We start from the raw sequence: 24,940 nt of genomic DNA, 5'->3' as shown, positions 1-24,940 counted from the left end.
TTAGACGCTTTTGGTAGAAAACAATCTCACGTATCTGATAAGCGATAGAAAGACACAGATTCATGTCAACAAAAAAGCACATGACTTATTCTCGAAGATGGCGACAAATGATGTCGCTGGAACCAGCCGTCGCACTAATCGCCCTAATTCGGTGTGTTATTGTGCCTTTTCTTTATCTTCAATACCGATTTAATGCAAAACATAACTTGTAAATTTTGAAAAGTTTCCGAAACGGATCGGGAAAGAAAGTGTAGAATATGTATTAATAGCCTATAATTTCCGGTTTCATTTTCAACATAATAATTTCCTGTTTCCTTTCAATAACTTCGTTCATTCATTCCTTGGATCTTGGTTATTTTTTGTCTGAGAACCATTGTGTGGTTGCTTTATACACCGCCAATTTTTTTAAGGAGGGTTATGGGAAAATGTTTACGAAAGACAGGAAGCTTAAGAAATCGGCAAAATACACAAGAGATGACGTTCCGCTTCAATTGTTCAAAGTATGCATGTGTCCCGTTTGGTTATGTAATAATTTCTTGTCAATATTACGTTTTACTGTGAGAATTAAAAACGGCAAGGTAGATGTCCATTTGTGTATATAGTTTGACAAGCCATGATCCCCGATGGAAGCAATGTCAATATATACAGTTATTTTGAATTTCCAAATATTCACAGAGCATATAGCCTAAACATTATTCAGTACATTAATAAAGTACACTATAATGGTTACTCAAAATATCTCATACTAATTTAGAGGGACACTGAACAACTGACACATGGACAATGACACTGAACAACTGACACATGGACAATGACACTGAACAAGACTAGATACTACAAACAATACATGTAACCCGAACAAACAAGACATAATTACATATTAAACTTCACTAATAATATTTCATTCATCCACTTATCTCAAAACATTATAATTTAATTAATAACTCTATCCATGATACTTGGACAGGCTATCCCTGCCACAATTTATTTTCTATATCCATGGACATGTCAAAAAATGATGGGAAGCTGTATAGTTGCTTTCCCTGATGTAATTTATTTTTTGCATTATCTTTGATGGTTTCTTGCCATATTTCAATGCAACAAATCAGTATTTTTTAGGTAAAAAGTCTTTACAACCAATTTTTAAATTGTTTTTGTAAAAATAAATAGATACATGATACATGGAATGCAATGAGCCATCCTCCTTTGTCCATTCTATGACCAAATAAACAACATTGGAAAAAAAAACACTTTAATCTCTATGTAATTACTATTTCACAAGATTTTCTGAAGAGATTAATTTAATTTGCTATGTTAATTTTTGAGGAGACTCATTTAAAAATTGAAATCTTCCGAAACCACAATGTTTGGTAGATTCTTAATATAAATAATGAAATAGCATTCTCTCGATAAAAGTGAAATGAAGTAAATGGCTTCACCCACTGATAAAGTGACATACAGTTTATTTAGAAATTATTTGAATACATGCATGTATTGTCCAAATAATTCAGTATTATGCTTGAAATTTATGTCAAGTGAGCCTTATGTGTAATTAGGCAGAAACTACTCTATACCTAAGATAAATGTTAAAAAATATGGAGGTAATATAAACATTTCTGTCTTATATCAACAGTAACTGTTTTGTTTATTGTGTTGCAGGTGAATTCCAACTACGGAAGTGTACATTTTAGAGATGATGATGGAAGCAGTGACCTAGAAAACCAAACTGAACATTCAGGCAATGATAAAGATATTTCAGATGAAAAAATACTTTCTGGAACATTTGAAGTAAGCAAATGTGATATTTTTAAATCCCAAACCAAGATGTTCCAAACTGATAGTTTAATTAGGTATATGTGGTATAAATCAGTTTATGCTGTTCTCTGAGAAACTCCATTTGATATTTTTCTTTTCTTTTCTTTTGCCAAAAAAAAAGGATTTATTTAAAAAAAATACCTTTTCAGCTAGCATTCCTCACTCAACTATGTTTAATAAAATCTGATCCTAACCTACATTGGTTAATAAAATTTGAGCACTTCATTATACTGCTTTTGTTGAGATGGATTTACAGCAATACTGTGTCAGCCTTTATTGAGAGTAATGTGCAAGTATATGTTAAGTTTTTAACTCGGACCATTATAATCACAATTTCTGCTATATTTGCAAATTAAAATAAAATGTTTATGTCTATTTTTCAGAGTTTAGATTATGATCAATGTGAAAACGAGCTCTTTCAGCAAGAGGAAAGGAAATCCTCTAAGGTATATATAATTGAGTTAAACTATCATGTCATTAAACTTAAGGTGTGTAATCTAATATTAATTATCAAATTCAATTCAGATATACCACCTAAGTAAGTATAAGACATGTGCGCATCCATGATATATATATAAGAAAGGTTAAAATTGTCATTATCTAAATAATATTAAGAAATATCATCACTTTAGGTAAGCTTGATACATGATTATCTCTTATCAAATCGATGGTTGGTGTTTTGTCTGAAGGTAAATAGGAAGTTTTGTGTGTTGCAGGCCTACATTAAGAAGGAGGTGGTGCGATGGTTGGTGTTCGGACTAATCGGAATCCTGACGGGACTCATCGCCTGTGTCATTGATAACATGGTCATCCTCTCCACCAAACTGAAGTTCTCCTACATTAAAACTGGTATCCTTTTCTACCACTCATCCAGAGTAACACATATCAGTGTTTGTCTGCAAAACAATGACTGCAAGGGATGTGAATTTATAGAAAATAAACACAATGGTGATGGTATCTAAGCTAGGTCACATCAAATAACACAATGGTGATGATATCTAAGCTAGGTTTCATCAAATAACACAATGGTGATGGTATCTAAGCTAGGTCACATCAAATAAAACTGGTGATTGTATCTAAGCTAGGTCACATCAAATAAAACAATGGTGATGGTATCTAAGCTAGGTCTCATCAGATAACACAATGGTGATGGTATCTAAACTAGGTCACATCAAATAACACAATGGTGACGGTATCTAAGCTAGGTCACATCAGATAACACAATGGTGATGGTATCTAAGCTAGGTCACATCAAATAACACAATGGTGATGGTATCTAAGCTAGGTCACATCAGATAACACAATGGTGATGGTATCTAAGCTAGGTCACATCAAATAACACAATGGTGATGGTATCTAAGCTAGGTCACATCAGATAACACAATGGTGATGGTATCTAAGCTAGGTCACATCAAATAACACAATGGTGATGGTATCTAAGCTAGGTCACATCAGATAACACAATGGTGATGGTATCTAAGCTAGGTCACATCAAATAACACAATGGTGATGGTATCTAAGCTAGGTCACATCAGATAACACAATGGTGATGGTATCTAAGCTAGGTCACATCAAATAACACAATGGTGATGGTATCTAAGCTAGGTCACATCAGATAACACAATGGTGATGGTATCTAAGCTAGGTCACATCAAATAACACAATGGTGATGGTATCTAAGCTAGGTCACATCAGATAACACAATGGTGATGGTATCTAAGCTAGGTCACATCAAATAACACAATGGTGATGGTATCTAAGCTAGGTCACATCAGATAACACAATGGTGATGGTATCTAAGCTAGGTCACATCAAATAACACAATGGTGATGGTATCTAAGCTAGGTCACATCAGATAACACAATGGTGATGGTATCTAAGCTAGGTCACATCAAATAACACAATGGTGATGGTATCTAAGCTAGGTCACATCAGATAACACAATGGTGATGGTATCTAAGCTAGGTCACATCAAATAACACAATGGTGATGGTATCTAAGCTAGGTCACATCAGATAACACAATGGTGATGGTATCTAAGCTAGGTCACATCAAATAACACAATGGTGATGGTATCTAAGCTAGGTCACATCAGATAACACAATGGTGATGGTATCTAAGCTAGGTCACATCAAATAACACAATGGTGATGGTATCTAAGCTAGGTCACATCAGATAACACAATGGTGATGGTATCTAAGCTAGGTCACATCAAATAACACAATGGTGATGGTATCTAAGCTAGGTCACATCAGATAACACAATGGTGATGGTATCTAAGCTAGGTCACATCAAATAACACAATGGTGATGGTATCTAAGCTAGGTCACATCAGATAACACAATGGTGATGGTATCTAAGCTAGGTCACATCAAATAACACAATGGTGATGGTATCTAAGCTAGGTCACATCAGATAACACAATGGTGATGGTATCTAAGCTAGGTCACATCAAATAACACAATGGTGATGGTATCTAAGCTAGGTCACATCAGATAACACAATGGTGATGGTATCTAAGCTAGGTCACATCAAATAACACAATGGTGATGGTATCTAAGCTAGGTCACATCAGATAACACAATGGTGATGGTATCTAAGCTAGGTCACATCAAATAACACAATGGTGATGGTATCTAAGCTAGGTCACATCAGATAACACAATGGTGATGGTATCTAAGCTAGGTCACATCAAATAACACAATGGTGATGGTATCTAAGCTAGGTCACATCAGATAACACAATGGTGATGGTATCTAAGCTAGGTCACATCAAATAACACAATGGTGATGGTATCTAAGCTAGGTCACATCAGATAACACAATGGTGATGGTATCTAAGCTAGGTCACATCAAATAACACAATGGTGATGGTATCTAAGCTAGGTCACATCAGATAACACAATGGTGATGGTATCTAAGCTAGGTCACATCAAATAACACAATGGTGATGGTATCTAAGCTAGGTCACATCAGATAACACAATGGTGATGGTATCTAAGCTAGGTCACATCAAATAACACAATGGTGATGGTATCTAAGCTAGGTCACATCAGATAACACAATGGTGATGGTATCTAAGCTAGGTCACATCAAATAACACAATGGTGATGGTATCTAAGCTAGGTCACATCAGATAACACAATGGTGATGGTATCTAAGCTAGGTCACATCAAATAACACAATGGTGATGGTATCTAAGCTAGGTCACATCAGATAACACAATGGTGATGGTATCTAAGCTAGGTCACATCAAATAACACAATGGTGATGGTATCTAAGCTAGGTCACATCAGATAACACAATGGTGATGGTATCTAAGCTAGGTCACATCAAATAACACAATGGTGATGGTATCTAAGCTAGGTCACATCAGATAACACAATGGTGATGGTATCTAAGCTAGGTCACATCAAATAACACAATGGTGATGGTATCTAAGCTAGGTCACATCAGATAACACAATGGTGATGGTATCTAAGCTAGGTCACATCAAATAACACAATGGTGATGGTATCTAAGCTAGGTCACATCAGATAACACAATGGTGATGGTATCTAAGCTAGGTCACATCAAATAACACAATGGTGATGGTATCTAAGCTAGGTCACATCAGATAACACAATGGTGATGGTATCTATGCTAAGTCACATCAGATAACACAATGGTAATGGTATCTAAGCTAGATCACATCAGATAACACAATGGTGATGGTATCTAAGCTAAGTCACATCAAATAACACAATGGTGATGGTATCTAAGCTAGGTCACATCAGATAACACAATGGTGATGGTATTACCTCCAGCTACATTCACTGACATTTTCTGAATGACAGATGGATTTCTGCTGTAAAACATTTTATGACACCTTTTTCCTTATAAAGATAACAGTGGTTGATAGCTGTGTTGATGCTAATCTATCCTGTTTTCATTGGCCATTTCTGATTTGGGTTGGAATCAATGCAGTACTGGTCCTGTGTGGAGCCTTCATGACGGCAGTTATAGAGGTAACATAAATTAATAATCATTTTCAGAATATTTCGTCACTTTCTTCTTCATGGTTTTCCATGAGTTTGAGAGAGAAATCATTTTAAATGACCAAAGAGTTTTAGCATAGTACTTTATTTGCATGGTTTCTCAGTTTAGCACATATGTTCATATCACCCTGTATCCTGATATACTTCATCATTTCTCCTATTTCATGTATCATGGTATAACCAATAACTACTCCTAATTCTCCACAGACATTTTGTTAGTCTTTTAAACTACTATCTCCAAACATTATGTAATAGACTCATACAACCCCACTCCCAAAACCCTCCCCACTCCCCAAACCCTTTTTTTTTGTGTCATGAGAATACCCCTCTCCCTTAACCTCCTGTTAGAGTCTGAAAACCCACATCACTCCAAAACTTCTGTTATAGACTGAGAATCTCCTTCTCTTCAAACATCCTGCCATTGCCTGGACCTCCCCTATTTCCAAACACCCAGGTATAGCATTTGACCTCTCTTCCCCAATACAATGTACTTATAAACTCTATTTATCTCTTCATCTGTTTCAGCCAATAGCTGCTGGTAGTGGTATCCCTCAGATCAAGTGTTTCCTGAATGGCGTGAAGGTGCCACATGTGGTGCGAATAAAAACTCTGGTCTGTAAAGTGCTGGGGGTCATATGTGCTGTAGCTGGGGGACTTGTGGTGGGCAAGGTAAGTTATCTCCCTTCTAGATCCCCAGTATTTTTACAACATGAAAATAATAATTGTTTTTTAAAGAAAAGATACAAGATATATGGAAACTACAGCTGATATATTTGGGTAAGTTGATGAAAAGGAGACAGTTCCAGTGACGTTCTTAATGCACTACTCTACACTTTAGAGTTGTTAATATTTACAAGGGTTTTAATTTTGCTAATTTCACAGATGCATCAAAATTTGAAAATTTGTAGATTTTAGCCAGACCATCCAAGTTTCATACATCCGTGAAGTTAGTTGAGTTGAGGCTCTTAGGTCTAAACTTTGTGTTGAAAAAGTTCAATATTATGTTATTATCATAACCCCAAGTTATCCCGTTCTCAATCACGGACCCTTTGCCAGATTGTAGCAAACTAATGAAAACATTTAAGTTCACTAAGCAAGACAGCAAATCATCAAACAACATAAATACAGTTGAATTTAACTAGTACTCCTAACTACATTTAGTTGCGAGGTGTTCTGAAATAGATTTACAGAAATTGTTATTCACGAAAAATTAGCCAGTGAATAAGTTCTGGAAACAAAGTTGCGAAATCTTCAATCCGCAAAATTAAACAACTATACAGTACTTGTACAAGTCATAAAATCAAGACATCAGATTATCCCGCTGATCTCCCTTTCTAATGCACTTTTTTTAAAGAAAACCACATATAATAGACGATAGATCGATCTTATCAATGAGAAAGGTTCTTCCTTATGTGTTATATTCATGTTAGTGAGGGTATTCTATTTCTTCATAAGTACCGATGGCGTAACCTCCATGTGCAAAGCTCCGTCTGCGATGTTCGGTACACATGAATGTTTAAGATCCTGTAGTGTGTTGTACAGTACGTAGATATGAAGGGAAGTCCATCACATATCACATGTGATGTGATGAATTCAGAAATTCATCAAATATTTCTAGTTAAGAAACAATGCACACCCAAAAATAATTTAAACACTGTACATACTTGGACTTAGAATGTTAATGCTAAAATGAAAGAAAATCCATCTGTACAAAGTGTTAACAATGATCAGTTTATCTGTTAACAGGAAGGTCCAATGATTCACTCTGGGGCTGTGGTGGCTGCTGGAATTTCTCAGGGCAAGTCGGACACCTTCCATGTTGATTTCAAGGTCAGTACATTAACATTATATATCATATTTTTTCTATGCAGAGTTTGTATTTAAATTTTGTGCCTGAAAAATATTAAACTAATTGAAGTTCAAACATATGCATTGCAGTAATGTAATAGTACTATTTAAATGTGTAATGATATGTTTTAATAAGTTAAACATCTGTTTTTCTGTCTGTCTGTCTGTCTGTCAGTACACAGACTATGTAATATTAGTGTTTGCCATTTCAGATTCTGCAGTATTTCCGGTCAGACAAAGAGAAGCGTGACTTTGTGTCAGGAGGAGCAGCAGCCGGGGTATCAGCTGCCTTTGGGGCACCTGTGGGGGGTGTACTGTTCAGTTTGGAGGAGGGGGCCAGCTTCTGGAACCAGGCACTTACTTGGAGGATTGTAAGAAATGGCAAAAATCATTGTTCTAGCTAGTGCTCCCTCATTTTATTTTCATCCTTGAATGGGATGCAGAGGTCAACACAAGAAAACAAATATTATACATTGTATTTGTTTTTGGTAGTACCAGTATGTATATGCATGGCTTTGATGAAAAGGCTGTTAGGTGAATAATCTGGCAAGGCAAAAATGTCAGTTTCATTTCAGAACAAGAGCTACATCCCTTTGATTTTTAGCTCACCTGGTCCAAAGGTCCGGGGCGAATAGGGGAAATAGGTAAAACCTTCAAAATCCTTCTCCTACCGTAGGAATTAAGGGATTTTATCCTAATTTAGTCTGGAGCATCCTTGGGCCAAGGGGACTCAATTTTGTATAAATGGTGGGTGTGGCCCCCCTTGGGGCGGAGGGCCGGGGCCGAATAGGGGAATTAGAGGTAAAACCTTCAAAATCCTCCTCCTACTCTAGGGATTAAGGAATTTTATCCTTATTAGGTCTGGAGCATCCTTGGGCCAAGGGGACTCAGTTTTGTATAAACTGTGGGTTTGGACCCCCAAGGGCCTGAGGGGCAGGGCCCAATGGGGAACATAGCAAATTATTCTTTAAAATCCTTCTACTTCTGTAGGAATGACAGGATTTGGTCCATATTTGGTGTTGAGCATCCTTGGGTTAAGGGAAACCAATTTTGTATAAACGGTGGGTCTGGCTCCCTTGGGGGCTGAGGGGCAGGCCCCAATATGGGAAATATAGCAAATAGAAAATCCTTCTTCTTCTGTAGGAATGACAGGATTTATTCCTTATTTAGTCTAAAGCATCCTTGGGTGAAGGGGTACCAATTTTGTATAAACCATGGGTCTGACCCCCCAGGGGCCTGAGGGGCGGGGCCAAATATGGGAAACATAGCAAATTATTCTTTAAAATCCTTCTTCTTCTGTAGGAATGAAAAGATTTGGTCCATATTTGGTGTGAAGCATCCTTGGGTAAAGGGGAACCAATTTTGTATAAGCAATGGGTGTGATCTCCCAGGGGCAGAAGGGCGGGGTCCAATAGGAGAAATAGAGGTAAAACCTTTAAAATCCTTCTTCGACCATCGTGATTAAGGGATTTTATCCTTATTTAGTCTGGAGCATCCTTTGGCCAAGGGGACTCAATTTTGTATAAACGGTGGGTATGATCCCACTAGGGGCATAGGGGTGTGGCTCTGTTTGAAATTTGTTATATCTCAAGTACTGGATGGATCTTTCTGAAATTTTATATGTACTTACAGCACCTACCATGGAGTGCTATATCTTTACTTCATACCAATTATTTTAAACATATTCTGGGCCTCTTGTTCTATTGATCATCAGTGTATTGATGAATGCTATTGATCTCAATTCTGTTTCAGTTTTTTGCATCCATGTTGTCGACCTTCTCCTTGAACATTGTACAAAGCTATGTCAAGGGTACACCCTGGAGCCTTTCTTCACCGGGTCTCTTCAACTTTGGCAAGTTTGATGTAAGTCACCACCATTTAAATGTACATTTATTAATGAAAGGTAAAATGTTATAGACCTGGTAAATTCTTTGGATTCTTTTTTCTTGAAATCGAAATTTTGCATTCCAAATTTTTACCTTATTCTTTAATTTATCCATTAGTCCCAATATACCATAAACACAGACTGTGTATGGTTCAGAATCATTAAATGAAGACAGTTGTTTGATTTCTTTGCAGACGACGGACTACTCAGGACTTGAGATTCCTCTCTTTATCCTCATGGGTGTGTTTGGTAAGTGTAGTCTAGCATGCTCAATTCCTGTCCAAACTCAAACCAAGTACTCCTACTAACTCAAAACAGGTGCTATATTAACTCAAAACAGGTGCTATCTTAACTCAAGTTGACTACTCCTCAAACTTGAACCAAATACACATACTATCTCAAATCAAGTCAATTTACCCTCAGCTCAAACCAAACAAATCTCATACTCAAACCAAGTATCCTTTCAACTCAAACCTAACATTACCCCTCCCAACTCCAATAACCGTCCCAACTCAAACAAATAACCCTGCCTCATCAGACGAAATACTCCTCCCAATGCAAACTAAATATCCCTCAACAATTGCGAAATAAGATTTTTTTACATTAAAAATAAATGCAACGTTTATGTCTTTATTGTTTCTTATCTTAATTGCTAGTATTTTGACACACATTATATAAATATATGGTGTGATTGGGTCACCTTGCCGACATCTTCACTTTGGTTTTTTTTAAAAGGTGATAAAGGATCCCCCTGGTTAATAGCTGAGCTAGAATTAGTATGAAATACCTTTATCCAGTTTCTGATTTTCCAAATTAATATATATCATTAGTTTTTCTATTAAAGTTGTTTCCATAAGTTGCTAATTGCAACAATTATTTTGTATAAAGGTGGACTTCTTGGAGCTGCATTTAATCACATCAATTACAAATTGACCATTTTTCGTAAAAAGTAAGTATTCCCTCAATAGTTTATCTATTTCTCAAAGATTTTTCTGACATGTATATTTGATTTTAATAGGTATATTGTTGGTTTATAATTATTTCTCCATTGATTGAGATGTCATATTGATGTAAAAGATTTCTGTCTCAGATTGATGAATTAAATATGAAATACATGTAGTTTGAAATGCGATACTTGTTGAGATGATATTGATAGGACATCTGTGTATACATGTGGCTTATCTACAGGTACATCACAAGCAGGGGAACTCAAGTTTTAGAAGCCATTTTGGTTGCTGTAGCAACAGCAACGGTCAGCTACCTGACACTGTATTTCAACAATGACTGCCAGCCAATGAGGAAAGACCCAGATGAAGACAGTGTACAAGTAGGTCATCCTGTACATTGTTATATTTGGGGGGTTTTCAGGGTTTCAGCAATAATTCTTGGACCCATTGACCCCATTTTCATACAAATGTAGGTAAAACTCCTAACAAAATATGGATGACTGCAGAAAAAACAGCCCCTGATTATTTTCTTCCATATTTATCCCTAATATTGTATCCTGATAAAAGCTGTGATCTTAAAAAAATGGGGTCTATTGATGATGGAGCCACTTTTGAGTGTCATCTCACTGAAATATCATAACCAGTGGAGATGGTAGCATTAACTCCAGCCGATCACATTATTCTAAAAATGAAATAACTAAAGGAAACATGTAACTAATTATCTAAAACCTTAAGACTCACACACATCCAATACCAGTATATTTGAGTCTCATGGCTAGGTCAACTTGGACCTAAAATCAATCTTATATCTGGCTGACCTACATTGTACCACAGTTAATTCAAGAATTCACTGACATTTTTTTAAGCCTTGTTTTATAGATATAATCATTATGGCTTGTGTGTGTGTATAACTATATTTTATTGTGTTAATAACATACACCGTGTATCAAATTGATGTTTAAAATAAAACTTTTCAAAATCTTTATTTTCTTCTTTGATGATACTCTATCATACAAACGTACATGTGTCTCCCCTTTTTGAATGAGATAAATCTAGGCAAAATAAAATCAATGATTCGTGAGTAAGTTGTTTTACATATATACATGTACAATTTTTTACTTATGCTAATTCGCCTGGTAATTTACATCCCTAATATACATCCGACATTACATGAAGCAAGGTAAAAACGTACAGCTATGTGATGAGCTGGTCAGATGTTTATAGACACACAGAAGTGTCCGAAACTCATGCTACAATGTTAGGCTTAAATCATGTAATACCAGTATATCACGATTATATGTCAAACCTGACCAAGTGTGGGAAAGGGATTCCGACCAGGAACCCAAGTCTTATTTATATGCAGCCATCCAATTTTCAAATTGATGCGTAATTGTGATACAAAGTGTTTTTATATGCAAGAAAATCAAAGCTTGTTTTAAAGGCCAGCTGTTTTCAAATCAGGCTTAATTATTATCGGGGTTTAAGGGTATAGTCTTTAGTTAACCAAAAATAAAGGGTAGCCTACAACCAGTTTAAAGTGAACTCCGAGGTTTATAGTGAACTCCAAAGTTTATAGTGAGTTCAATAGTTTGAAGTGAAATGTAAATATAGGGACCTCTATCGGACTCTCAATACTATACTAAAGAAAAATTACTTTGTGAGGTAGCGAAAAAAATATTTCTGTTATGTCTGTGGTAATTCAGTGTAATAATGAGGATCTTCATAAAATATACAGATTTTCATTATGTTTTTTTTTTAAATATTTGCTATTGAATACCAAGTGTATGTACTTATGGAGACATAAAACTTATTAGTTTTAAATATGACTTCACTCTAGGCTTGTTGGTAGTGTTTTACCGTGTGGTGTGAGCTAAATTTATCAATTTTAAATATGACTTCACTCTAGGCTTGTTGGTTGTGTTTTACCGTGTGGTGTGAGCTATACTAACGCTGTGTGTTGTAGTTTTTCTGTGATGATGGCCAGTACAGTGCTACTGCTGGTTTATTGTTCCATACTCCAGAGGAAAGCATAAAGGAATTATTTCATGATATACCTGGTAAGTGTTTGACAACAAAATAAACATAAAGGAATTATTTCATGATATACCTGGTAAGTGTTTGGTGACAGAATAAAACATTAAGGATATATTTCTTGATATACTTGGTAAGTATACCATGTGTGGCATCTGAAGGAAGTGTTAGTGAAATTATTTCACAATATACCTGGTAAGTAGAACATCAAAAAACACTTCCACACGGTATACCAGTAAAGTGTGTAGAGATTGACTACTTCAGACAACTGTCCTTATGATGTGCTGTGAAGGATACGTGTTGTTGGCCAGAAAGGAGAGTTAAATACTGTATATTACACTGACATGGTACAGTATAGTAGTTTAGAGGCAATCATACATTATAGATATAAAAGCATATGGTCACCAATAAAAGCTAAAAGCTGGATAGTTAATAGTTCTGCTTGTAAGGTAATTGATTAGTGAATAATTCGCTATTCTAATATCACAAATTTTTAGAATGATATTTTGCAGATGCATGTTCACCAGTGAAAAATTAAAATTACAAGTGATTGGAGATGACATTGTATTTAAACAATTTTGAATAAAATTTCATGAATGTTTTTTAATACATGTGATAGGTGACTAAGCATCTGTTCATCTCAATGTCTTAATAGATATATGGTCAATATTTTTCATCTTTAAATATTAATTCCAAATTGAAAACGAAAATAAGTAGTACTGTATAATTAAATACACCATGAACTATGGGGACTACCAAGTAGAACATTTTATATTATGACAATATAGGTGATGATTGTGAGGGGTACTGAGTGTAATATAAGGATGGAGAGCGGGTATTCCAAGTACATACATTGTATTGTCAGTCTTACTTGTTAATTTGTAGTATGTTGCTCAGGCAGGCCATACTGAATCACAAACTTTGACAACTACAGTACAACTTCTTTAAATAACTTATACTTATCTTATCTTAACTTAACTTAACTTTAAGTAATCTTTTTTAACCTACAACTTAGTTCATAAGCCAGATAGACCCTCTGTTATATCATCTGTGTGCAAAATACAAAAGTGTCTAGAAAAAGTCACCAATGTTCTCAATTTTTTTTTTTTTTTTTTTTAATTTTTTTTACAAAGGCTATTCAATGTACATGTATATGCAGACTTCCTTGTAATGATTTTCTGGCTTGTTAACATGTAATATTAGAAATATGCCCAGTTTTTACCTGTAAGTTACCTGTAGGTACATTCCGACCTGCAACCCTGGCTGTCTACTGTCTGTGCAGTTTCTTCCTGGCCTGTTGGACCTACGGACTGTACGTGCCTAGTGGCCTGTTTATACCCAGCATTTTGATTGGTGCCTCCTGGGGAAGACTGCTGGCTGTCCTGCTCAAGTCTGCCTTTCCTTCTGCCGTAAGTATCCATAATCAATACACCTTTTCTTTCGCTGTAAAGCCAGTATTCAGTACTGCCCATTGTCTGCTGTTAAAGATCATTCATATTATCGATGACAATGTTTTTAAATTTAGTTGGAATTTTAAAAATTAACTGATACATGATGTAACTATGCATGGAAAATGAACTTGTTTGTTGTCATGAGAGGGTTATAAAACAGAGAGATAGCAAGTCAAAACAAAAACTGTTTTTCTGATTGTATAGCCTCCATAGTTCAATTTCTTCTTTTCTGTTTAGACCTGGGTTAACTATTCCAAGTATGCTTTGCTAGGAGGAGCTGCACAGCTAGGTAGGTAAATTATCTTAGATTTGTTTACCAGAGGGCATTTCATACCAAGATAAATAAATTATTCTTTGCTAGGAGGAGATTCATCATAGCTAGATAGACAAACTGTTCCAAACAAGGTTCATTAGCACCTGCATAGCTATAGGTAGGTCATATCAACACTGTATACTGGGAAATACCCACCACAGTCTAACTTTCACTTTTGTTTTGCCCTCCTTTGATCTGAGTGTCATTATTACATCTGTGAATTATTTAACAACAATGTTCTATAGGATATATTGTGATGACAACTATAACCTGATGGTTATCATTAATGAATATCATTGTGACCTACTTTACATTCTAATTTACTATGGGAGGTGTTACACATATAATGAGGATGACCGTGAACTGATAGTTATTGCTAATGAGGTCATGGCGACCTACTTTACATCTTGATTTCCTACAGGAGGTATTGTAAGGATGACCATTAGCCTGACGGTTATCATTACTGAGGCAACTGGAAACATCACACTTGGTCTTCCTGTCATGATTGTGCTGATGGTGTCAAAGTGGATTGGAGACATCTTCAATGAGGTTAGCCACACTCTCTAGGGGATAACCTCTACCATCATATGTAGATGTGCTTGAAGACAGAAATTTGTGATTCCATTATAATACTCCCTGCAAACAAAGTTTAAATTACCTTTGAGAAGTTTGTAGGTTTGATGAAGCTGGGGGTATATCTGTGTGAGCTCGCCCACAGTTTACCCAGCTGTTGTCAAACTTACAACTCCACTCTTACAATTCCACCAGAGATTATTAGAATAATTCTTTTTTAGGAAAAGACAGAAAAAATAATTACAGAGAATATAATTATCACCAACTTATCAATTATCAATACTACTGTTATTGCTTGTGATAGGGTATAATTATATTCACTTACAGAGTGTACAAGCCCTCTTCCAATATGTTTGAACTACTGTACGTGGGACACAAGATACATAACCACTTTGGGTGTACATGTACAAGCTCTTACTTACTACTTTTATTACAGGGTATCTACGACATGCATATCCACATACAAGGCGTTCCACTCCTTGGCTGGGAACCCTCTTCCATGCTTACCAACATCTCTGCCACGTAAGTCTTGCATCTGTATTATAGAATATACCAGATTTATTCTACCATATCAGAAAAGTTCAAATTGGTATTCTTATTTGACTGACTGAGGGAGACCTGATAATGTGAGGAAGGCACAAAGTTTGGTCTCCCAGTCATGTGATGTATTTAATCCAATCAGACACACTGTAACATAGGTATAATGACATGTTTTGTGTGATGCAGGGAAGTAATGAGCCATCCTGTCACCGTGCTGAGGTCGTACGAGTCAGTAGGGCGTATTGTCAACATCCTTAAGAATGAGACACATAATGGGTTCCCGGTAGTGGAGGACTATGATCCCTTCACTGAGGAGGTATGTAACCAAGGGCAGGTCTGGACACAGCACATCTAAGGGATGCACCCTCTAGTTTAGAAAGTTTTCTGTTACGCCCACTTTCATCAGAACACCTTTTAGTTATTGTACGAAACATACAAAATGCATAAGAAAACTACTGGATTCACATATTTATCAGTCAAAAATATATCAGTATGACAGATAAGTTTGTTTCCTTAATATATAGCAAACTTATAAAACAAAGAGATTTTGTTTGCTTTTATTATTAAACATTTTAAGTGAATAGTGAACAAAGATTGTTGAACAACATTTCAGTCTCCTGACTCCGGGACCTTTGGAACATTCCATGGAACCATCCTTAGGTCTCAGCTTGTCACCCTGCTTAAACTAAAGGTAGGTATATTTTGAATAATAATATGTTAGGTGAATGTATATAGTTATACACTGATGGTGAGTATGTAAAGTTTTAAATATAAAGCTTTAGATGAATATGTATGATATGTCTTTCTCTTAAGGTGAGTATGTTTACTAATGTATCTGTCATTCAACGTGAGTGAATATTCCTAAAATGAAGTGCAGATAACCATATAAGACAAAATGTGACACAATTGGAATGTATACATTACAACAATGTATTCATTACAACAATGATTTATTACAACAATGTATACATTTATACATAACAACAATGTATACATTACAACAATGATACATTTAAACATTACAACAATAATACATTACAACAATGATACATTTATACATTACAACAATGTATACATTTATACATTACAACAATGTATGCATTACAACAATGATACATTTTTACATTACAACAATATATTTATTACAACAATGATTTATTACAACAATGTATACATTTATACATAACAACAATGTATACATTTATACATAACAACAATGTATACATTACAACAATGATACATTTATACATTACAACAATAATACATTACAACAATGATACATTTATACATTACAACAATGATATATTACAACAATGTATACATTTATACATTACAACAATGTATACATTACAACAATGTATGCATTACAACAATGATACATTTATACATTACAACAATGTATACATTACAACAATAATACATTACAACAATAATACATTACAACAATGTATACATTATAACAATGTATTTTGTGTATGAATACAGTAATGAGCAGCAGAATGAGGTACAGCATTAACCCCATGCAAACCTAGCAGGATACCTTATTATCTTCGAGATAATTAGGTTTTATAAACTATACTTAATCCACTTGTTCATGTTCATACTCATTAAATTAGAGATATTTGTAAGTGTTCCTACTTCATTTACCATTTGCTTTTCCTGTCATGCAATAAATACTGAAATACAGTGTTAGATTAACTTCTTAACTCCCAAAACTTCATTTTAATTGTTTCTCTGGCAGCAATATTTGTACATGGTTATAAGAACCTCAACTGACTATGTCATAATTACAGGTGTTTGAGGAACATGAAGATGCACAACAGATAAAGAAAATACTAAGTATAAAAGATTTCAGGGATGCCTACCCCAGGTTTACACCTATACATGTGAGTAATTAGGCTAACCTATCTTAAGTTTACACCTATGCATGTGAGTATTTATATTTACCTGTCTTAGGTTTACACTGTACATGTGAGTAATTAGGTTTACCTATCCCAGGTTTACACCTGTACATGTGAGTACTAAGGTTTAACTATCCCAGGTTTACACTGTACATGTGAGTATTCAGGTTTACCTATCCCAGGTTTACACCTCACTGTACATGTGAGTATTTAGGTTTACCTATCCCAGGTTTACACCTGTAGATGTGAGTATTCAGGTTTACCTATCCCAGGTTTACCCCTGTACATGTGAGTATTCAGGTTTACACCTGTACATGTGAGTATTAAGGTTTACCTATCCAAGGTTTACACTGTACATGTGAATATTCAGGTTTAATTATCTTAAGTTTATACCTATACAGGTGAGTATTCAGAGATGCATACCTTTGGTTTACACCTATACATGTGAGTATTTAGGTTTACCTGTTTTAGGTTTATACCTGGACATGTGAGTATTCAGGTTTACACCTGTACATGTGAGTATTCAGTTTAACCTATCCCAGGTTTACACCTATACATGTGAGTATTCAGGTTTAGCTATCCCAGGTTTACACCTATACATGTGAGTATTTAGGTTTACCTATCCCAGGTTTACACTGTACATGTGAGTATTTAGGTTTACACCTGTACATGTGAGTATTAAGGTTTACCTATCCCAGGTTTACACCTATACATGTGAGTATTAAGGTTTACCTATCCCAGGTTTACACCTATACATGTGAGTATTCAGTTTAACCTATCCCAGGTTTACACCTGTACATGTGCGTATTAAGGTTTACCTATCCCAGGTTTACACCTGTACATGTGAGTATTCAGGTTTACCTATCCCAGGTTTACACCTGTACATGTGAGTATTCAGGTTTACACCTGTACATGTGAGTATTAAGGTTTACCTATCCAAGGTTTACACTGTACATGTGAATATTCAGGTTTAATTATCTTAAGTTTATACCTATACAGGTGAGTATTCAGAGATGCATACCTTTGGTATACACCTATACATGTGAGTATTTAGGTTTACCTGTTTTAGGTTCATACCTGGACATGTGAGTATTCAGGTTTACACCTGTACATGTGAGTATTAAGGTTTACCTATCCCAGGTTTACACCTGTACATGTGAGTATTAAGGTTTACCTATCCCAGGTTTACACCTGTACATGTGAGTATTAAGGTTTACCTATCCCAGGTTTACACCTGTACATGTGAGTATTAAGGTTTACCTATCCCAGGTTTACACCTGTACATGTGAGTATTAAGGTTTACCTATCCCAGGTTTACACCTGTACATGTGAGTATTAAGGTTTACCTATCCCAGGTTTACACCTGTACATGTGAGTATTAAGGTTTACCTATCCCAGGTTTACACCTGTACATGTGAGTATTCAGGTTTACCTATCCCAGGTTTACACCTGTACATGTGAGTATTCAGGTTTACTCCTGTACATGTGAGTATTAAGGTTTACCTATCCAAGGTTTACACTGTACATGTGAATATTCAGGTTTAATTATCTTAAGTTTATACCTATACAGGTGAGTATTCAGAGATGCATACCTTTGGTATACACCTATACATGTGAGTATTTAGGTTTACCTGTTTTAGGTTCATACCTGGACATGTGAGTTTTCAGGTTTACACCTGTACATGTGAGTATTAAGGTTTACCTATCCCAGGTTTACACCTGTACATGTGAGTATTAAGGTTTACCTATCCCAGGTTTACACCTGTACATGTGAGTATTAAGGTTTACCTATCCCAGGTTTACACCTGTACATGTGAGTATTAAGGTTTACCTATCCCAGGTTTACACCTGTACATGTGAGTATTAAGGTTTACCTATCCCAGGTTTACACCTGTACATGTGAGTATTAAGGTTTACCTATCCCAGGTTTACACCTATACATATGAGTATTAAGGTTTACCTATCCCAGGTTTACACCTGTAGATGTGAGTATTAAGGTTTAACTATCCCAGGTTTACACCTGTACATGTGAGAATTTAGGTTTACCTTTCCCAGGTTTACACCTGTACATATGAATATTCAGAGATGCCTACCAAAGGTTTACAACTGTACATGTGAGTATTCAGAGATGCCTACCAAAGGTTTACAACTATACATGTGAGTATTCAGAGATGCCTACCAAAGGTTTACAACTATACATGTGAGTATTCAGAGATGCCTACCAAAGGTTTACAACTATACATGTGAGTATTCAGAGATGCCTACCAAAGGTTTACAACTATACATGTGAGTATTCAGAGATGCCTACCAAAGGTTTACAACTATACATGTGAGTATTCAGAGATGCCTACCAAAGGTTTACAACTATACATGTGAGTATTCAGAGATGCCTACCAAAGGTTTACAACTATACATGTGAGTATTCAGAGATGCCTACCAAAGGTTTACAACTATACATGTGAGTATTCAGGTTTACCCATCTTAAGTTTACACCTGTGCATGTGAGTATTCAGAGATGCATACGTTTGGTTTACACCTATACATGTGAGTATTCAGGGATTTTTACCTAGGGAACACCTATACATGTGAGTATTCAGGGATTTTTACCTAGGGAACACCTATACATGTGAGTATTCAGGGATTTTTACCTAGGGAACACCTATACATGTGAGTATTCAGGGATTTTTACCTAGGGAACACCTATACATGTGAGTATTCAGGGATTTTTACCTAGGGAACACCTATACATGTGAGTATTCAGGGATTTTTACCTAGGGAACACCTATACATGTGAGTATTCAGGGATTCCTACCTAGGGAACACCTATACATGTGAGTATTCAGGGATTTCTACCTAGGGAACACCTTTATATGCGAGTATTCAATATTTCAACATTATGATGTTCTAATACATAGGAGGTTTTTTTATGTTAATAATTTCAAAGGAAGATTAAATTATTCAAGGATACATAAAGTCCTTTATTATAAAAATTGCACAATATTGGAAAAGTATAAAGCTGGAAAATTGACTTGCTTTTTTTCCACTTATCTTGCAGCGAATAAACATTTCTGCACAAGAACGGAATTTCCACATTGACCTAAAGCCATATTTTAATCCTGGCGCCTATTCTGTTTCACACGTAAGTGTCTGACACTTGAACAATTTTGCAATTTCCTATATAAACATTCATTGTTAAAATTTACATATGTTTATATTTATCTTGACATCTTATCACATAATTTGTATAGTAACCTTGACAACTGTCACAAAATGAAGGTGACCTAAAGGTATCACTTTGTTTGCTTCCATGGTGTTGTCTTGCATTTAAAGGATTATGTCCATTAACTCTTAAAGGAATACATGTAAGGTACTCTGATTTTCATGCAGCTTACTATAAATACTAACAATATCAAAAAAGTTCCATTTTGATCAGGATCTGAAATTCAATATGTGGCCACCAGCAGCCATCTAGTGTTTTGGCTCCAAACTTTGTGACTTAAGATAACTTTGAAGTAATGCAAATATTTTCAGGAAATTATCTACAGATACTTACATAAAAGAAATTACCAGCCCAAGTAAACCAGATCTGAAATTCAATAGGACCACCAGTGGCCATCTTACTGATCTGTGAAATTCTTTTGTTATCTGTATGACTAAACATAGTTTCATATTTGTTTAATTGATCACTTTCATTTTAGTGTGCATCCTTTCCAAGAATTTTCCGCCTGTTCAGGGCGCTTGGACTGCGGCATGTTGTTGTGGTCAACAGACAACAACAGGTTAGTTTGTATTTATTTTACCATGGCAACTATCTCAATTTTACTACAATCAACTCTTAAAGTAGGAAAAAAATAGGTGGATTGTACGAAAATAGTATATACATAACAGGTCAGACAGATTACAGGAGTAAACTGATGAATAAGTTTTAAAATAAAAGAATGTGTACTAAATAAGCTGATATAAATGATTTGTGGTGATGATGTGTTGATGAGTTGGTTGATGGTTGTCTCTAGGTGATCGGCATGGTGACCAGGAAGGACCTTGCGAGGTATAGGATCACACAGCACTTGGGCAAGGTCAACATGGAGGAGCTCCCCATCACAAACTGACCAGCTCCCCATCACAAACTGACCAGCTCCCCATCACAAACTGACCAGCTCACATGCAGTTCTACCATATGGTATTTCAGCATAGACCCTAGAATCAATTTACCTCATGGACTCCTCCATTACAAAGAAATCAGAATCTCAACAAAGCATTTACATGCATGTTTGCTGTGATTGAAACTTCCATTTCTGTCCACGATTTAAATGTAGACACCTTTATGTGGATTGGTGCTAATGTTATGAAGCAATGACATGTTCTAAAAGAATTTGTGATATTTCTTGACAGTATAAAGTTTAGCCTTAAGTTCAAGTGTCCTCACTGGAAGTCACCAAAGATGGACGTCTATAGAGATTTTATGATATGGTAAAACGAACTGACATGTACATTGGAGTCCTCAATATATAGCAAGTGTAGTAAATAAAGTGAGCAGTCATCTTGACATCGAGGGAATTTTAAGAGTGATATTGAAACTGCTGGGGGGGGGGGGGGGGGGGGGATGGTCACCAAGTGGTTAAGGCGCAAGACAATCTGCTATCACTAGCCCTCCACCACTGGATCGCAGGGTCAAGGCCTATGTGGGGCAGTCGTCAGGTACTGGCCGTAGGTCAGTGGTTTTTCTCCAGGAAATCTGGCTATCCTCCACCACCAAAACCTGGCACGTCCTTAAATGACCATTGCTGTTACTAGGACGTAAAACACAAACAAACCAAACCAAATGAAACTGCTGGGAAGGTGTGCCCATCTTGACACTGCAGGGAAGATGTGCAGTCATCTTCACTTCGCTGGAACAGTATTTATTAGTTAATTACTAATGTTAATTCGTTACTTATCAATCTTTCCATTACCTGATTTGTATAAAGCTGTGTGGGTGTGTTTCTGTTCCCACTGGAACACCTTCTGGGTGTATTTTAACTGTGTAATCTGCTACCATAAGGTCCAAAACAGCTTACTTTTATGATAATAATGATGTAGCAGTATGCTTCAGCTAATATACTCTGTGATACTTATGTAAGTTGTATTTCTGCAATGCCGTCAAACTTGTTGATATGGATACTTAAGTTCTGTTTGGAGAAAGTATTTAAGCAAATTAATATTTGTGTGCCATTGTATTTCAAATGACTGACTGGCAAGGAATTGAATCTGTGAAATGTATACATAATACATGTCTGTTGTTAAAATACTATGTACAATATTAATGACATAAGTGTTCAAGTCACACAAGGAAGAGTTCTATATACATCAATAACTCACCTATATGTAAAACTCTTACTATGAGACAAATTGATACAGAGTTTTTTGTCATTATCAAGATAATTCAGTTCTGTTCAATGCCAACAAAGATAACACAAAGAATGGGTGAGGTGATATAAATGCTTTACATTCCATGCTTTAAAGATGAGTTCCCACTGGTTTTTGTCAATATTTCACTATGTTGTATTTGAAAGATTGTCAGGAAAAGAAACAAATGGTTTTGTACAAGCTCTCATTACCCTCAATGGTCAGTATTATTGAGATTGTAGACACACAAGTATCCAAACATCTTAATGAGAAGCTTTTGTTTCCAGAAATTTCAGACTTATTTTTGAAGCCGCCTGTTTACAATGCCTTCTTATTTGCAAAAACAGTAAGAAGGATTAATTTCAAGGGTGTCCTATTTTCTCAACCTTTTACAGATTATTTAGTCTACTTACTTTCATTGTTGCTCTTTTCTAGGTTTATCTGTTATATAAATTATAATCTACAAGGTTATAAAATCATAAGATAAGATACATGGAAGGGTTGGAAAATCAAGCTGCAATAGTAAATCCTGTCATTTGATAATCAAATACCTTACACTCTGGTACATGTTTGGGCCGAGAGCACCAATGTTGATTCCTACATGGAATTTAAGGCTAGCCAAATCAGGCTTATTATGAAGATTTAGTGTATGATCTGTTTGTGTGGTTCAATTTTTGTATTAACTGTACATGTGAAAGAGCGTATTAATGGCATTCTACCTTTAGTTGACATGAAATTGTCCTGTATCCATACACAAAAACCTCAAGGCACTTGTACAGCTTACAACCCACTGGGATAGAGATTTAAAGTCTCTCAAAAAGCAATAAAATTGTCCAAAAAGTTGACCTCTATTATTTTAATCAGCCATCTGTACTGGTAAATTAGCAACAGCTACTCTATGTTTAGTTTACTGACCTAAAGAAGAATACAACACCTATTGCTGAGTCTCTCCAAACAGGAAGGACAACATAAATAACGTTTTGATAATAACACGTATTGAAATACTGAAAATTATTGGGAATCCATCTTTGATAAATGTTCCTTGACAAAAACCTTGATGAACAAGTATTTGAATATATGTACAACAAATCTTGTAAACTTGTATGAAAATAGGTTGTTATAAGTGTATTATATTTCTGTTTTCTCCTATTGCCATACTTTTATTTAAATAAGTAAAACTTATCTTGCTTAATGTTATGAAAGTTTGTCAGTTGGCTGGTGGAGTAAGTCTTATGTAAAACAAGATAACTAGCAGCTGGTGGGCCGAGTCTTATATATAATTTGATTGCTGGTGGGCCGAGTCTTATGTATAATTTGATGGCTGGTGGGCCAAGTCTTATGTATAATTTGATGGCTGGTGGGCCGAGTCTTATGTATAATTTGATGGCTGGTGGGCCGATTCTTATGTATAATTTGATGGCTGGTGGGCCGAGTCTTATGTATAACAAGATGGCTGGTGGGCCAAGTCTCATGTAAAATTTGATGGCTTGTTGGCAAAGTCTCCTGTATACTGGGCAATGACTAGTGGTGAGATCTTATTAACTCTATGTAGTCTAATGTTGCAGTTACAACATGCCTGTGATAATTTACCTTTTAGCTTCTCTTGTGTTCATTAAAAATCAATCTCTCTTAAGATGGTCAGTAATTCTTTATTCTATAAAATAGAAAGGGTAATGATATTAATAATTAACTTATCTACATGTATTTGTTTATTAATCCTTCTGAATTTGAGGTGCAATTTTATAAGGATGAAGTTCGACCATTTTTACATCTTAGCACTTTATAACTAGGCATTTAGTTGAAGATGTTTAGAATGACCTTTGGAGTTTATACTGCTACTGAAGAATTTCTCTGTCGCGGGTATATCGCCTTTATAAAATATTTACTTTGTATATCAATATTATAAGTTGATGTTCAGTATCATTGAGATAGACACAGTATATACTAGAACGATCAATTGCCGTTTACTCTCACAGATCTGGGCTCGGCTGTATCTACATTCATTGTAGTTAATACAATTTTCAAACTCGGTTTTTCCAATCAGATTGAAAATATTAGAGTTTTATCATGGTTATTCCATGATGTTGGTCTTTTTAAATGCCAGAATGCAATATGTATATATTATAGTTTTAATTTTAATTAAGACGGAAATATGAGGGATTAAAAATTGTCATGAATGTCTCATAAAACTTCCAACCCTTGATGTAACAGAGAC

At 35.5% G+C, this 24,940-nt stretch overlaps 1 protein-coding gene and 1 long non-coding RNA gene across 3 annotated transcripts; one reads left to right on the top strand and one right to left on the bottom strand.

Moving 5' to 3' along the window:
* The first annotated feature begins 44 nt into the window (after window positions 1–44).
* LOC110453035 (H(+)/Cl(-) exchange transporter 7-like) lies at window positions 45–21,934 on the top strand. 2 transcript variants are annotated; one of them, XM_021501865.1, is made up of 23 exons: window positions 45–151; window positions 1,660–1,788; window positions 2,199–2,261; window positions 2,532–2,664; window positions 5,706–5,821; window positions 6,377–6,520; window positions 7,598–7,681; window positions 7,912–8,070; window positions 9,452–9,562; window positions 9,779–9,833; window positions 10,473–10,533; window positions 10,773–10,911; window positions 12,495–12,588; window positions 13,802–13,971; window positions 14,251–14,302; window positions 14,748–14,875; window positions 15,336–15,421; window positions 15,626–15,755; window positions 16,053–16,130; window positions 17,233–17,325; window positions 20,396–20,479; window positions 21,039–21,119; window positions 21,354–21,934. In XM_021501865.1, exons 1-23 carry the CDS (start codon window positions 98–100, stop codon window positions 21,447–21,449), a joined length of 2,340 nt encoding a protein of 779 aa, XP_021357540.1. In that variant the 5' UTR covers window positions 45–97; the 3' UTR covers window positions 21,450–21,934. The 2 variants fall into 2 exon arrangements, with proteins under 2 accessions (XP_021357540.1, XP_021357532.1); XM_021501857.1 differs by lacking the exon at window positions 45–151 and adding an exon at window positions 306–500.
* On the bottom strand, window positions 17,334–19,281 carry LOC110453061. Its single transcript, XR_002463249.1, has 3 exons — window positions 19,017–19,281; window positions 18,004–18,789; window positions 17,334–17,577 (listed from the first exon to the last, which is right to left on the bottom strand). It is a non-coding gene; the product is annotated as an uncharacterized LOC110453061 (long non-coding RNA).
* Window positions 21,935–24,940: the final 3,006 nt, after the last annotated feature.

The sequence above is a fragment of the Mizuhopecten yessoensis genome, unplaced genomic scaffold (genome assembly GCF_002113885.1).
Source record: "Mizuhopecten yessoensis strain PY_sf001 unplaced genomic scaffold, ASM211388v2 scaffold815, whole genome shotgun sequence".
NCBI lineage: Eukaryota > Metazoa > Mollusca > Bivalvia > Pectinida > Pectinidae > Mizuhopecten > Mizuhopecten yessoensis.
The sequence above is the reverse complement of the archived record's forward strand: the minus strand, read 5'-3'. Positions and strand labels throughout refer to the sequence as shown.

Coding starts and splice junctions, on each gene's coding strand:
- LOC110453035 (XM_021501857.1), top strand. CDS start 426: ATGTTTACGAAAGACAGGAAGCTTAAGAAATCGGCAAAATACACAAGA. Junction 6,521..7,597: donor GGGGACTTGTGGTGGGCAAG/GTAAGTTATCTC, acceptor ATCTGTTAACAG/GAAGGTCCAATGATTCACTC. Junction 7,682..7,911: donor CCTTCCATGTTGATTTCAAG/GTCAGTACATTA, acceptor TTGCCATTTCAG/ATTCTGCAGTATTTCCGGTC.